Source organism: Rhipicephalus sanguineus, chromosome 6 (genome assembly GCF_013339695.2).
Source record: "Rhipicephalus sanguineus isolate Rsan-2018 chromosome 6, BIME_Rsan_1.4, whole genome shotgun sequence".
In the NCBI taxonomy this organism is placed as follows: domain Eukaryota; kingdom Metazoa; phylum Arthropoda; class Arachnida; order Ixodida; family Ixodidae; genus Rhipicephalus; species Rhipicephalus sanguineus.
The window spans coordinates 144,537,347-144,552,184 of NC_051181.1; the positions used below are offsets into that span (position 1 = coordinate 144,537,347).

A 14,838-nucleotide genomic window follows, 5' to 3' on the forward strand; every position below is an offset into this window, starting at 1 on the left:
ATTTGCTGCGGTATTGCGGAACCTGTCAACGAGCCATGGCGTTTTATTATTGAGGTGGCAGAGCATGGATTTTAATTCATCGACTTTAATGTGCCCGCGTGCTGCCGTTTAATTAATATAAAGGATTTTTCACGACAACCGCTTCGCAGTAAACACCTTGAAGCTGTACTGGGTGTTTTCTAAATGCAGACAGTGTGTCTCTATATGGTATCGGAAGTGATATCGCATGTGCCTCGTCGGCGGCGGTGAAGATGCCGGAGTCCTTCGCTGACTTCGTGGTTAAAACATGACCGTAAGTAAGCATAGTCACGGAAATAGCGCTGCACGGCAGATGACAGCCATAAACGCGGATTAATGAAAACCATCCGGAGCAATACATGACCACACTTTGTTACGTGTGGACTGCACGTGGGCTTAACCTGGAATTTGGATGGTTGTGGCATGCCATGCCTTCGGGCAACGTTTCTTCAACAGCGGCTATCGTGTCCGCACATCCGTTATTCGTATATCGCTCGGGCACAATTCTGGCTGTGAAAGCGAGCGGAGTTTAATGTGTAGTTTCGTCGGTTTGAACTGAACCCTTTCAAATTGCTTGCGGTATTTTTCTTTTCTTTTGTTAATTAGGAAATGTTCTGTCGCCGTTGTAAGGGTCCATTCATATCAGTCAGACGGCTGCGTGTGTCTCAAGAGAAAGTCTGAGAATGGCCTTGGGTCATTTTGGCAGATTACTGTGTGTGGCTTTATTTTTGTCGACTGGCGGCGCACCTTCGATTACAGCGCAGCTTCTGCGAAACGTGCCTGAGCGTTTCGAATGAGCATTCGATTTGCGTGCGCCGTAATGGTTCTCTCGACACAGCTGTCGTTGCGTCAGCGCTGCTTATGTTGAGTTTCGTCTTTACCAACATGTGCTGGCTCCAGTTTCAGAGTCGCTACAAAGTGATGCCAATGAAAACTTCATTTATAACTCGTGCAGGTGGCTATCTCGCCTTCGTTCGAAATTTTCGAGTAATTCGCGGGCATCAAATTTTAAAAAAACACGCTGCGACATTCAATGTCATGGAACGGAAGCCGACGTCCAGTGTGAATTTCTACGCAGAAGCAGTTACCCGCGGCTAGTTGGGGAAGGATGATTCAACAGCATTGTCAGGCGTTTGTTTGCAGGAAACGAACGCGACATGTAGTAAGTCAGCTGCCCTGCAAAGCACGACAGCTAGATAAGTCAAGTAGGTTTATGACAGCGCGCTCAACCGACATGTAGTAAGTCAGCTGCCCTGCAAAGCACGACAGCTAGATAAGTCAAGTAGGTTTATGACAGCGCGCTCAACTGCCGCGAATAGCCGTCTGGCAAAGCACCTTTCCTTTTCAAGAGCTCCCCTTTAAAACAGTCTTCGAGGGGACCTGGGTTTAATGCGTGCAATTGTAGAAACGAGATAGAGGGCATCAACCTGTCATACTCTGCAGTTGGTCTGAAGTTGGGTGCAGTCAACAGACACTCAACGTGGAGCGCTGAAAACCGCACGACTCAGTCTCCTGAAACAGGAAAATTCCTTGCAAAGCCATTATACACGTGACGAAGCGAAAGAGAGTGCTTGACGTGAAATGTAGCGCAGTTTGGCTGCTTCAAGCACAACACATGCATCCGCATGGTAATTGCAGTCTGCTGTGTGCTGACTTACCACCACTACTGCATCTAATATCCACTTGGAGAGCACTGCACTAAAATAGCAATTTCATTCACCCTATTCCTCCCTTATTCACCACTCACGCCCACTGATCCAGATGATGTAGGTGAACCTTGAGTGAATGCTGATTGAAAGTATTACATGAAGAACTCGGACAGACATGGGTTAATGCCCCTGTCACACGGTACATGTAATGCCATTCGCAGTAAATGACATTCATAGTGAATGTCATTGCGGCCTTGCGTTCCTGGCGCAGGTGTGTACAAAATGGCATTCACAATTGATGTCAATGTTTGTCGTCAGTCCAGTGCGCTTTTTTCTTATTATTATTATCTGCTGACGAAACTGCAGTATTTGCTTCCACGGCTGGCAGATAAATATCGCGTGCGAGATTCCTACCTTGCCATCGTGGCAGCACTATCAAAACAACGTGGAGGAATTGAAAAAGAAGAAAGAACAGACGAGCGTTAGTAGACGTGGCTGACAGGAGGCGTTAGTGTCAAGTCGGAGCTTGGGAAAAAGAAAGAGTTGCACAAATTGCTTCAACTACGTCAAAAAAGGCATCTAAAAGTTAACAGCCATTAATAAGAGCCCTTGCAGCGGTTACATTTTGCTTTGAATTATCGACTGTAATTTTTTGCCATCCACCTTTCGTCGATATTACACATGTCGCGCATGCATGAGTTCAGGAAACACATTCATTGGGTGAATGCCACTCGCTGTGAATGTCATTCTCTATGCCCGTGTAGCAGTAACAAAAATGGCTTTAACACCTAATCCCATTCACTGCGAACGACATTACATCTGACGTGTGACAGGGGGACGAAGCGCAACTGTCAATTTTTTTCAACAATTTCAGCAATTTTTGGCAGTAAGGTAACATATGCTTTTACTTGGAAAAGAAATCCAAGAATATCACTCTCATTGCTATTTGCAGAACCTGACATTCCAACACTATGGACGTTCAGGTGATTCAAGGATTCCTTGCAAACGGGGACCAGGCTGCACATGCCAGGGTGAGAATTGCAGCTTTTTAATTGTTGGCGCAGCATGTTTTCACGTGGGCCATGTGTAGTTGTGCACAGGTTAGATGGACAGCAGGCACTAAAGAAGAATGTTATCTCTTTAGAAGAAGGCATCCAGAATACTCAATAGGTGACAGTGTTTCTGACATTGAAAACTTGCCAAGATGCAACGGATGCAGAAATCAGACTGGTAGCAAAGTTGCCGTGAAACGTTTCCAGAAGTGTTCTGCCAGTAGTGTTCTGGAACCGTACCTTGCTACCCTAAACAGCTTTAGTATATCTCTTTATAGTACTTTAATGTAAAAAGTGCATTGTCATGGTGACTCGCTTTGGTACACCAGGTTCTTGATAGGAAGGAAGTAGCAAGAACAGTAGTAGTATCATAGTCTTGTGACAAAGCTTAACCACAGAACGCTGAAAGCTCATACTGCAGTATTCTACTGAACTGCTTGTGTAAAGTATTGGTAATAGCAGTATCCTTAACGTGCATTTCTTTTGCAGTTTTCCTTTTATAGAAACACTTGCAGAACACAAGAACTTTTCAGATAGCTTTTAGTTGGACAAGATATTGCAATGTGTATTGCTGGGATGGCAGTGTTGCCGCTACTGTCCCTGACTCTGGCAATCATGTAGTCTGTAACTACTAGTGATAAGTTTATGCACACGCTAAAGCTCTCTATTGGGATGACATATAGCAAGGCAGTATGAAATTTGTAAGTAACACTAAGATAATATGATGTGTAGTTTAGTACCTAAAGTGTGAACTGCAGTTTTAAACACTCATACATTGCAAGTCTAGATGAACCAAAAGTGTTTCAAAGTTTGAGATAGCACGCTGCATTGTAAACTTGCCACTGCCCTTGAGCTGTGTTTGGTGCCAATTCTAAATGTCAATTCTCTCGATAAATACAATTTCTCGTCCATCATTCTTGCCTTGGTAACGCAGGCACTGCAGTACTTCGAGCAGCTGAAGAGTGCTCCAAATGGCTGGCAGCTTTCCATGCAGATGCTTCTGCAGCCTTCTGTTCAGTAAGTGCAATTTCCTTTTTTCAGCAATGACCCAGATGGACTCAGGTTTGCAATTTTTTAAACTGACTGATGTTTGAAACACGACTGACATCTTAGAAATATAAGAATATGTTTGAGAATGTTAGTGTTCTTGCTGCAAAGCCTCAATGAATTACAATATTAAATTTTTGCTGTGAATGTTCCATCTTTCCTCTAAGGAATATTCTCAAGGCTCAACTTCAGAAAGTTTCTACAGTGCCCATTACACATGCGACCGAAAGTTTCTGTAGTATATTCCTCTTGTCATCATTAGCTTATGTCTGGTGCAGGGTGCTAGCTTCTTTCAGGAATAAGTGTTTAATAAACCTTCTTCTGACTTTTGTCAGCTGCCTTCATTCTGTGCTGACAATTCTCGCCTCGGCTCTGCTGTCCTTGACTGCATTTGTCGTGAAAATGCCTCTTTTGAGTTCATTTTCTTTTTTTCTTCTACCTTCTAGGGATGACTCTGTGAAGTTTTTTTGCCTGAGTGTTCTGGAACATTACATGAAGACAGGGTAAGGCTACAGTGGCATTTCTACCCCCGCATTCTCAAACGAGCCTCGACTTCAAGTTTGTCCTTCACTCGACTGAGTTGGTCACAGCGCTACCGCCAGACTAAACATGACGTCACGGTTATCAAGCATAGCTACCAATTATTGCTCATACACAGTTACAGTTTCTTCCTTGGGGTGGTGCTGCCATTGACATTTTGGAGTTGAGGTGGAGCATTGAATGGAGGGACGTTCTAGAATACGGGGGCTAGTCTTCCGACTCAAAATGTGGGAGCAGTGCCTGAGTGTGCCTTACTGCAGGTATGAGGCAGCGAAGGAGGGTGACCAACAAGCCATGCGGACCTTTATTAGCCAGTGGATACAGATGCAGGTGAGTGCATGTGGTATTGTCTTTCTTTGCTTATACAACGCAGAAATGTAATGCAAGCTGTGCACACCTATGATGACTGCATTGTGGCAATGCGAGATGCGCTTTGGTTTCCCACCACATGCAGGCAGCTTGCCCTTGCTATTATGGTAGAATCTCAGTAAACGCAAATCCCTTGAATGAGATTGCCCCGAAACAACTGCCTCTGATTTCGTTTGTTTTGTGTGTCAGTGCTGCACACCAGTACACCTTTCTGGGTAAAAGAAACTCCTGTTAAACGGAACATGTTTTCTTGGTCCCTTCAGGCTCTGTCTAAAGAGATTTTACTGTATGTTGATTAAGTGAATGCTCGCTCATTCTCGTATCTACTTGCATGCCTGACACTGTCCTTTTGGCAGCACCTTGAAAAATTTGACTGCTGCTATTGAGACCCCGTGTCCTCTTGTGCCTCGCACAGGTGTACGCCCCAATTCCCGAGAAAGTGTTCATCCGCAACAAAGTGGCACAGCTGGTGTGCTGGGTGTTCCTGTGGGACTACCCTGCGCGCTGGCCCAGCTTTTTCACCGACATCCTTCAAACGCTGTCGCTGGGCCCACCTGCCGTGGATGCTTTCCTGCGCGTCCTTCTCGCCATCAATGGTGAAATCACTGACTGCGAGATACCGCGTACTGCCAAGGTATGTGTTGCCATACGTTGCCGTGATTATCTGCATTTCATTCCTTCCTCATTGCTCTAGAATTCTTAGAACTTGAGTGAGCTTAAAAGTTCATTTATTTAGGAACGTGTTGCATATTCACCCATTCGTCACATTTGGACACTTAGCCATATGCTAGTTGTGGGCTCATGCCAGTCTGTATAAACGAATACAGTTAAAGTTGAAGTTACTCTTTGATTATTAATATTATCATCATCATCATCATCATCATCATCATTATTATTATTATTATTATTATTATTATTATTATTATTATTATTATTATTATTATTATTATTATTATTATTATTATTATTATTATTATTATTATTATTATTATTACCACTACTACTACCACCACCACCACCACCACCAGTTGTTAGAATTGACATCTAGCCTTGATTCACTTTCCACATTTCATGCTAAGGCAGTACTTTCAGGTAGGGTCGTCACATTGCTCATCCTACCATTGTTCGTTCGTTGCTGTATAAATAATATGCAAGATCTGCAAAGCCAAATTCATTGCTCATCTCCAAGTGCTGCAAAAGCTTCTGCCCATAGTTGCCAGTTTTGCTTTTAGTAACCGGATTTGGGCTCCCTTTATTTATTTATTTTTTTTTTTTACAGAGTTGCTTGTAAAATTTTCCAATAGCTTTTTTTCTTTTCATTCTTTTTTGTGGGGATTGCTTATTTGACTTTTTCGTACAGGTATAGTTATTTTAGTGCTCGTCATATTCATTGATAGCACGTTTGTCGATGACTTGTGTAGTTGAGTGTTCAAATCAAACATACATTTGGGGAGCCAGCGAGTAACGTTATTTATAGGGGTGTGCGAATATTCGAAATTTTGAATATTTTTCGAATAGTGTTTGCTATTCGATTCGATTCGCACTGGAATTTTACTATTCGAACTTCCCAAAAACAAATACAGTCAATGTCCGGTTGAAAGTGACCGCTTCAGATTTTCAATATGCTTCACCTCATTACACTCTCGTATTGCAGCAAAGCTGCCTTTCAAGCTTCGTTACGGTCGAACATTGCCAAGACATAGTCAACGGCCGATTGGAAGTGGTCCCTAGATTTTCAATATTCTTCAGCTCATCACACCCCGGTATTGCGGCAAAACTGCCTTTCAAGATCCGTTACGTTCAAACTTTGCCAAGACAGTCAACGGCCAATTGGAAGTGGTCCCTAGATTTTCAATATGCTTCACCTCATCACACCCCGGTATTGCGGCAAAGCTGCCTTTCAAGCTCTGCTACGGTCGCAAATGTACTAACTCGAGAAAACGCTGGTTCCAACATGGAGATGAAAGATGTGGCAGATGTGCGGGCTCAATTAATGCTGTTTTGGACCTGAAATTTGGGCAGGAAGTCCGAAAAATCGGAAGTCGAAGCTTTTTAACATCCAAAATTTCAGATGTTCTTATATATCGACGTCTACGAGGCAGATTTGGAACTCCGGACTTGAAGGGAGCACACCCTTGTCCGCCATATCAGTTGGGCTTCCGCAGAAGTTGAAAGAGGAGCAGAGGCTGAGGAAATGGCATATTTGCCTATCACATGTGAAGTGTTGTCGGCAACACTTTGGTTGCACCAAATCATGTACATAAATACAATTCGGCCTCTACATTGCCTCAGTCTTGATAAGACAACTATGAAACACCACCCCGCCAGTGCTTCATCAACCTAGCGAAAAGAAACACTTTCATGTTGCTATCTCATAAGAGTATGCTTAGGAATCCTCTCTAACCTTTTTTTTCTGCAATTTCGCTTCGAAGTATTCGAAAAATATTTGATTCGATTCGCACTCACGCTTCAGTATTCGAATTCGCTTCGCACCCAAAATTTTGCTATTCGCACAGCTTTAGTTATTTTGCACTGGCAGACATGCAATTAACAGAGTGGAGGCTGCCCTGGAGACTTAAAAAGTAAATAATAGTATGGTGCTTTGTATATATTTTTGCCGTTCAAAATAATTAGTTTTGTTACCATCCCTTTGTACATCAACTTTTTTCTATATAATTAAAAATACTTTCACGAATTACATAACTTAATTAAACTTCCTTTAAGACTAGTATTCACAAAAGCCGCACTGCTCTTTTTTTGGCCTTCTTTTGGGATGACTATTTGTCTGCTAGCTCGGCGGCACCTGACAACTCCACTGTTACCTCATGTAGCACACAATGCAATATATATTTAGTTGTGGTTAATTTACCCAGCCAAAGAAAACGTAGAAAAAGCTTTTCACTCCTCTAATATATTGTCACAGGCCTCTTTTTTTTTTTTCACAGGCTTGCTTTTGTCCAGTTTCTTCATTTATGGCCTAACAGTGAGTTCTCTAATATTTTTTCAATAGGAACAGGACCGAAACAGACTGCTGAAGGACAACATCCGAGAAACACACATTGTGGACTTGGTGAACTCCTGGTACACCATTCTAGTGAGTATTCGAGTCAACCGCCGGCATGCTGGATGTATTGTGTGCTCGCAAAAGGCTGCTACGCCTGTTGCGTCACAGTTACGCAGAGAACTGTACACACTTGTCCAAAATGTTTTTTTTTTCTCCTTGTTTGGTGCAAAGTTGTCTCAGATTTGCAAATTAAGTAGCTGAATAGACTGCTTTTGTCATCTCAAACATTTGTAGACAAAACATGTTGAGTGTTTCTGTTTGACATGGCAAAAGGAAAATTTCTGATTCTGGTCACATTGCATTGAGGCCTGCATGGATGGATCTTTTGATCGTCACCTTTAAAACAGGTTGATGGAGGGCATAATGTCAAGCTGGGACTAACACTTGATAGATGATAGAGTATATATTATTAATCTATACAGTTCTATTATTCTACATAGTTAAATGTATTGTCTGAACTTGCTCTTGAACACTTTGTAAGACACAAGTATTTCAGAGGCCTCTTCGTGTTCATCAAGAGAGTCTTCCATTAAATTGTCACAAGAGCATTTACTTTAAGCCTGTAGAGTGGTCTAGCTTCTGTCATGTTTTCATTGCCTGTGCCGTCCCAACAGACAACCCAGTGCCAAAGCCCTGCTGGTGTGGAGTTGTGTCGACTGTGTCTGGAAGTGGTGGGTGCTTACGTGGCCTGGATCGACATTGGCCTAGTGGCCAATGACCGCTTTGTCGATGCTCTGGTTCATTTCCTGTCCCTGCCGGCCCTACGAGAATCTGCGTGTGACTGTGTGTGCGAGATCCTGGCCAAGGGCATGGACCCAGCCGACAAGGCGCGCCTTGTTGAATCCCTCTCTGTGGTCCTTCAGAGGGCTGGTGTGCTCGCGGTAGCCGAGGTGGGTGCATCATCATTTACCACGCAGTATTTGTGGGGGTGTTATTGTGCAGAATGTTGTATGAGTTCTTTGAGTTGCTTGACTGCTGACCCGAAGGTCGTGGGTTCGAATCCCAGCCGCCGCGGCCACATTTCGATGGAGGCAAAATGCTAGTGTGCTTAGATTTAGGTGCTCACTAACGAACCCCAGGTGGTCAAAATTTTTGGAGCCGTTCACTACGGCATCTCTCATAGTCATGACATGTTTTTGGGACGTAACACCTCAACAATTATTATTTATTATTACAGTAGAACCCTGCTGTTACGTTCCTCACTGCTGCGTTTTCCCGGCTGTTACGTCATTTTCCGCCGGTCCCGGCATAGCTCCTATAGGATACAATGTATTGGGAACCCCGCTCTTGCGTCGTAACTGTCGGACTGTTCCCGTATGATACGTCGCGAAGTGCGCTCGGAGCCGACCGAGTGACTACCGAAGAGAGCGGTCATTGGTGCATTTTCATGCAGCTTGGCCTGGTTTGACCGTAACATTAGCCGCATGAGAGGTACAAGCAACAGGATCTTTCGATTGATGCAAACAAATGCATCGCCTTCGAGATTCGTACTGCAAAGATGGCATCTATGACGTAATTGCTCGCGAAAGCAAGGCCTTCGAGATTGGCATTTACTATTAACAAAAGCATAGCCTTTGAGATTTGTATTTCACAAACATGGCGTCTATGATGTAATTGCTTGCGAAAGCAAGGCCTTCGAGATTGGCATTCACTTCTGCCATCGCGTTGGCGTAGACTCATCATCATCGTTATTTTTCGGAGGACAGGAGGAGTTCGAGCTGGTTGGAGCTCGCATGGCCGTGCGCGCGGTTCGCGGTCGGACTCGCCGCGCTGGTCATGATTGCGTGTGCTTAGTTCTTTCATGCCTACAGCTGTCGGTGTTGAAAAAATCGCATACGTTGATTACATTTCTGTGGATGAGGCCGTCCCCAGCTCTGCGTTTCTATCCGCCGACTAGATCGTGGCTGAGCGCGCCAATTTTCGTGCTCCTGTAAGCATTGAAATAAAATTCTGTACCACTAAATATTTTGGCGTTTTTCCTGTTTTTCGGCTCTTGCGTTTCCCGTCTCTTACGTTTATTTTCTACGGTCCCTTCAAAAACGTATCAGCGGGGTTCTACTGTATAAACTTATATCATTGCCTCTGGGCAACATGGTAGGTCCATCTTACATTTACAACATTATTGCTGTAAGATTCAAGGCTGTCATTAAGCCTGAGATTACTTATGGAAAACTCAAGGTATACCATCTTCTCTCACATGTAGCCCGCACCGAAAGACGGGAAAATGTGCTTAAAAAGTGGGGGTGAGGGTTATGTGCTGCTTTTTTTTCTTTTCGTGGAGTTAGAGTTAGGGGTGCGGGTTATATCAGGAGCAGGTTACGTGCGAGAAAATACGGTACTTATGAAAATTGGGCAGTATGTCCTCACATATATGCATGCACATATGTGTTTGTCACTTGCGAACACCCGTACTCTTTGATCATGGGTGTGGCTACTGCCCTTCATTACAATGGCTTGACAGCGCAAAACATTTGCTACAGCACTTAGCAAGTTGCGCAGTACGGTGCAGCCACCCTCGTGCTGCAGTAATGCTAAAGAGAATTATTAATTAGGGGTGTGGAAATATTCGAAATTTCGAATATTTTTCGAATAGTGTTTGCTATTCATTTCGATTCGCACTGAAATTTTACTATTCGAACTATTCGAACTTCCCAAAGACAAATGCAGTCAACGTCCGGTTCAAAGTGGCCCCTTCAGATTTTCAATATGCTTCACCTCATTACACTCTCGTATTGCGGCAAAGCTGCCTTTCAAGCACCGTTACGGTCGAACTTAGCCAAAAGACAGTCAACGTCAGTTGGGAAGTGGTCCCTGGATTTTCAATATGCTTCACCCCATCACACCCCGGTATTGCGGCAAAGCTGCCTTTCAAGCTCCGTTACGGTCGAATTTCGCCAAAAGAGAGTCAACGTCTGATTGGAAGTGGTCCCTAGATTTTCAATATGCTTCACCTCCTCACACCCCCGTATTGCGGCAAAGCTGCCTTTCAAGCTCCGCTACGGTCGCAAATGTATTAACTCAAGAAAACGCTGGTTCCAATATGGAGATGAAAGATGTGGCAGAGTTGGGGGCTCAATTAATGCTGTTTTGGACCTGAAATTTAGGCAGGAAGTCCGAAAAATCGGACGCCGATGCTTTTTAGCATCCAAAATTTCAGATGTTCTTATATATCGACATCTACGAGGTAGATTTGGAACTCCGGACTTGAAGTGAGCACATTCTGTCTGCCACATCAGTTGGGCTTCCACAGAACTTGAAAGAGGAGGAGAGGCTGAGGAAATGGCATCTCTGTCTATCACGTGTAAAGTGTTGTTGGCAACACTTTGGTTGCGCCAAATCATGTAAATAAATACAATTCGGCCTCTACATTGCCTCATTCTTGATAAGAAAGACAACTATGAAATATGACCCCATCAGCGCTTCATCAACCTAGCGAAAAGAAACACTTTCATGTTGCTATCTCACAAAAACATACTTAAGGATTCTCTGCAACTTTTTCTGTAATTTCACTTCGAATTATTCGAAAAATGTTTGAGAAATATTCGAAAATTATTCGATTCGATTCGCACTCAATCTTTATTATTCGAATTCGCTTCGCACCCAAAATTTTGCTGTTCGCACAGCTCTATTATTAATCTTTCCACACGGATAAACGAAAATAACTGTCTCTACAGCGGAAGGTACAGTAGCACCTCGTTGATAGGTTCCCATTTCATATGGTCTCCCAGTGCCAACATTTGCGATGTCTTTATCAAGCAGAACTGTGCCATGTTTTAGTGAATTCAGGTTGTATGTTTCTGTATGTTGCATAGGTTGTATAGGTTGTATGTACTGTATTCCAGATCAGTGTAGAAACATTGATGCAAGATTTCCTATTTTAACTTTCGAGTGCACTTGTGTCCTTGATGCTATAGCATCAACATAAATTTAGTTTTGGGGCCTTAAAAGTGCACTAAAGATGCAAGATCGAGATTTAGTTGATCTCCAGGTGGGCGACATACATATCATAAAGATGGCGTGTTAGTCAATAAAAGCATCAGCAATGTTGTTGTTTCTTCTTTTCCTCACTACCTTATTTGGCAAAAAAATTGCCATTTATTGTAAAAGTTTACCATCATCTATGAGCTATTTTTTTTATTCTTATTCACTATTTATCAATTTACAGTTACTACCGTATAAACGCGTGTAAGGGCCGCACTTTTTTTTTTCAAGAAATGAGGGCCTATTTTCAGGGTGCGGCCCATACATGCGACATTTTTTTAAAAGTAAAAACGCACCAGTTAGCGAACGAAGAGCGTTTATTGCAGTATACGACATTTCTTGCAACATACGTGCTCAATCGTCGTCACTCGGCGAGTCCTCAGACTTGGAGTCCGAGATGAGATGGTGTGCTGCGAAGCGCCGTCACCCCACAAGCAGTCATCCTCCGTGCCATCCAAGCTGTTAGATATCCCGGCGACTTTAAAACTTCGGGACACAATGTCCGTCGACACCGAGCTCCACGCAGATAGGATCCACCCAAGTACAGTCACCAAGGCTAGTCCCTTCACACGCAGCATGTCCGTTGTGATTGCAAGACCATCATTCTGCACTTCAGTCACATAGCGGAGCAAGTCTTCTTCCAAATCGGGAAACTTGCACTGCTCTCCTCGGAAAGCGCGCTTAGTGCTGTTGGTGTTTCGCAAGGCTTCTTTTTGAGCACACCAACGTCGAACACACTTCTCGTCAACGTCGAATTTTCTGCCGGCGGCACGTTTCCCATGCTCGAGAGCATACTCGATCACCTTCAACTTATAGCCAGCAGTGTAGCTATTCAGGTACTTGCCCATCTTGCCAAAACATGAACGCTGTGTAGAAAACAAGCTAGCACGAAGGTCATCGAACAGTCCAGAAAACTACAGCAAATGGCTGGCTGAACTGCACAAACCAAACAACGCGAACGCCATGCCAAAGTTGGTGATGCTAATGCCGATATATAGCGCCGATAGCACGTTTGTATAGAGATGTGAGAAGCTAAAGATAAAATCCTGCTTTAACCTTTAGTTGGCGAGTCTATGAATACTAATAAAAAAGTTAAAATTTTTTAGCCCACTTCACGAACATCTTAACACAAATAAAATCCAAAAAATATATACCGGCATTTCAAAATGGCCGCCTCCTACGCGCCTCGGCCATTTCTGCTTATTGTTTCAGTTCGTACGTGTGCTGAGGAGATTGTCATCCCGTTCTGCGTTCGCATCGACGGTATGGAAGTGCAGACTCCAAATACTCGACGAGTGCACCACGATGCCGCATTTAAAAGAATAGTTATTACATGTGCCGAGACGGACGAAAATCGGGCCGCATGCGGTCGTTCGGAGTTCCCGAAACGTGCGTGCGAGACTGGCGCAAACAGAAGCAGAAGATTTTTTACGGCAAAGCTTCACGAAAAGGTTTCAGTGGACCAAAGCAGGGCCGGTTTCCCGAAATCAGAGCGTTGACAGCGACGAGGACTGATTCATTACACGACTCGTTTCGCCGCCGTAGTGGTGACAGCTTTAGCGGCAAGGCCCGCTTTTTGACTTTGTGTTTCACTTTTTCGAAACTTTAGTTCTTTAAAACCCAAATACTTGTTCTTCTGAATGTGCGAGGTTTGACTCCTACGTACTGTTTTTGTTCTTTTCTCTCACGAAAAATGGGTGCGCGTTACAATGGATGTATTACTTTTTTTTTTTTTTGGTCGCGAAAAACGGGTGCGCGTTACAATCGAGGGCGCGGTAGAATCGAGTAAATACGGTATATACATACTTTGGTGACGATGATGATGGTTGCGTTTTCTTGCACCATCTATCGACTACGCCTAGAAGCTTACGCGCGCACGCATTTTGAATACGTATTGGTTGAGGAAAGTGTGGGTGCGGCCCTTACGCGGATTTTTTTTTTTTTTTTTAGAATATGCACTTCAAAAAAACGGGGTGCGGCCCTTACACACGTTTATACGGTACTTCTTTTTGTGCGTGTGTTTGTCAGAGAGAGAAAGTGCTTTCAACTTCATCTACCCTCCCTCCCCTCTTCAGGGAGAAGATGTGGACTTCCTTATCAAGTTGGCAAAGCTTGTAAATGCGATGGGAATCCAGCTGTTCGACTCCTATTCAAAGTAAGTGCAAAAGGTCAAGACAAATTGGTAACTTCTTAAGGTCGAGAACCTGCACCCAATTCTTTAGAAAGTATATTGGCTACTTCCTGCTGTAGGTTAGTGTAGTTTTGCCTCCGTGGCATTAATGTGCAAACAAGATGTGGGCATATTTTCTGTGTTTTGTGTTTGCTTCTATTTGATGGACAATGTCTGAATATGTATGTATTTTGTTCTGCCTTCCAGGGAACTCGTAGTTCCTGGGGGTAAAGCTTTCAGAGCGGTTTGGTTGTCTCAAATTTATTGTATTGTTGCAGTGGTTAGCACTGCATAGCATCTAATCTATTATATAACTGTTTTTAGAATGTTGCTTATTATACTGTGGTGCTTGAAGTGCTCTTGGTGATAAAGGGAATGGCTTTTACTACTCCGTTTATATATAAGAATGCCAGCCATCCAAAATACGTGCAAAGAATAGTTCTTCAATTGAATGCACTTATTAACAGATGTTAAATAGCACCGTAGATGATGCATGCACCTTCCGATTAGCTCACAGAATTCAAATCCTAAACATTGCCTCCGAAATTTTTGCCATGCTGCTGGCACTGCCAGATTTCGAATGTTGTGCCCAGGTGCTGCACTGTTTCGTAACGTTCAAGTTTATGTGCCATTTTCATTAAGCAGCAGTAGTGGTGGTTTATAAAATTTTGGTATTGAAACCATTTGCTTTTGTATTGTTTTTGTAACTCATCCACTTGCCTTTCAGATGTAAAATTTTTCATTACAAGAAGACTTTTGTATATTTGTGCTATCTAAAAACTGCACTTTTTATGCAGTCCAAAGTTTAGTTGCAGTCACGTTTAAACGCGTGAATCAGTCACTCGTTAGCTCTTGTAGAGTGTGTGTATGGTCCCCTGGTGGCAGGTTGCACAAGAAAGGCGATGGCCCCAACCGGCAGCTGGTACAGTCGGAGGTGGCCTCCAAGGT

At 43.4% G+C, this 14,838-nt stretch overlaps 3 protein-coding genes across 15 annotated transcripts in view; 2 read left to right on the top strand and 1 right to left on the bottom strand.

Moving 5' to 3' along the window:
- Nucleotides 1-14,838, top strand: part of LOC119396633 (complex I assembly factor ACAD9, mitochondrial) — a 65,755-nt gene that overhangs the window by 34,720 nt on the left and 16,197 nt on the right. The window lies entirely within an intron of this gene.
- LOC119396639 (60S ribosomal protein L18a) overlaps nt 1-14,838 on the bottom strand; it is a 43,571-nt gene that overhangs the window by 4,120 nt on the left and 24,613 nt on the right. The window lies entirely within an intron of this gene.
- LOC119396634 (exportin-T) lies at nt 23-13,879 on the top strand. Its single transcript, XM_037663919.2, has 9 exons — nt 23-292; nt 2,620-2,698; nt 3,654-3,736; nt 4,213-4,269; nt 4,567-4,636; nt 5,091-5,309; nt 7,686-7,769; nt 8,354-8,629; nt 13,796-13,879. The coding sequence occupies exons 2-9, from the start codon at nt 2,639-2,641 to the stop codon at nt 13,877-13,879; spliced, it is 933 nt and encodes a 310-aa protein (XP_037519847.1). The 5' UTR covers nt 23-292; nt 2,620-2,638.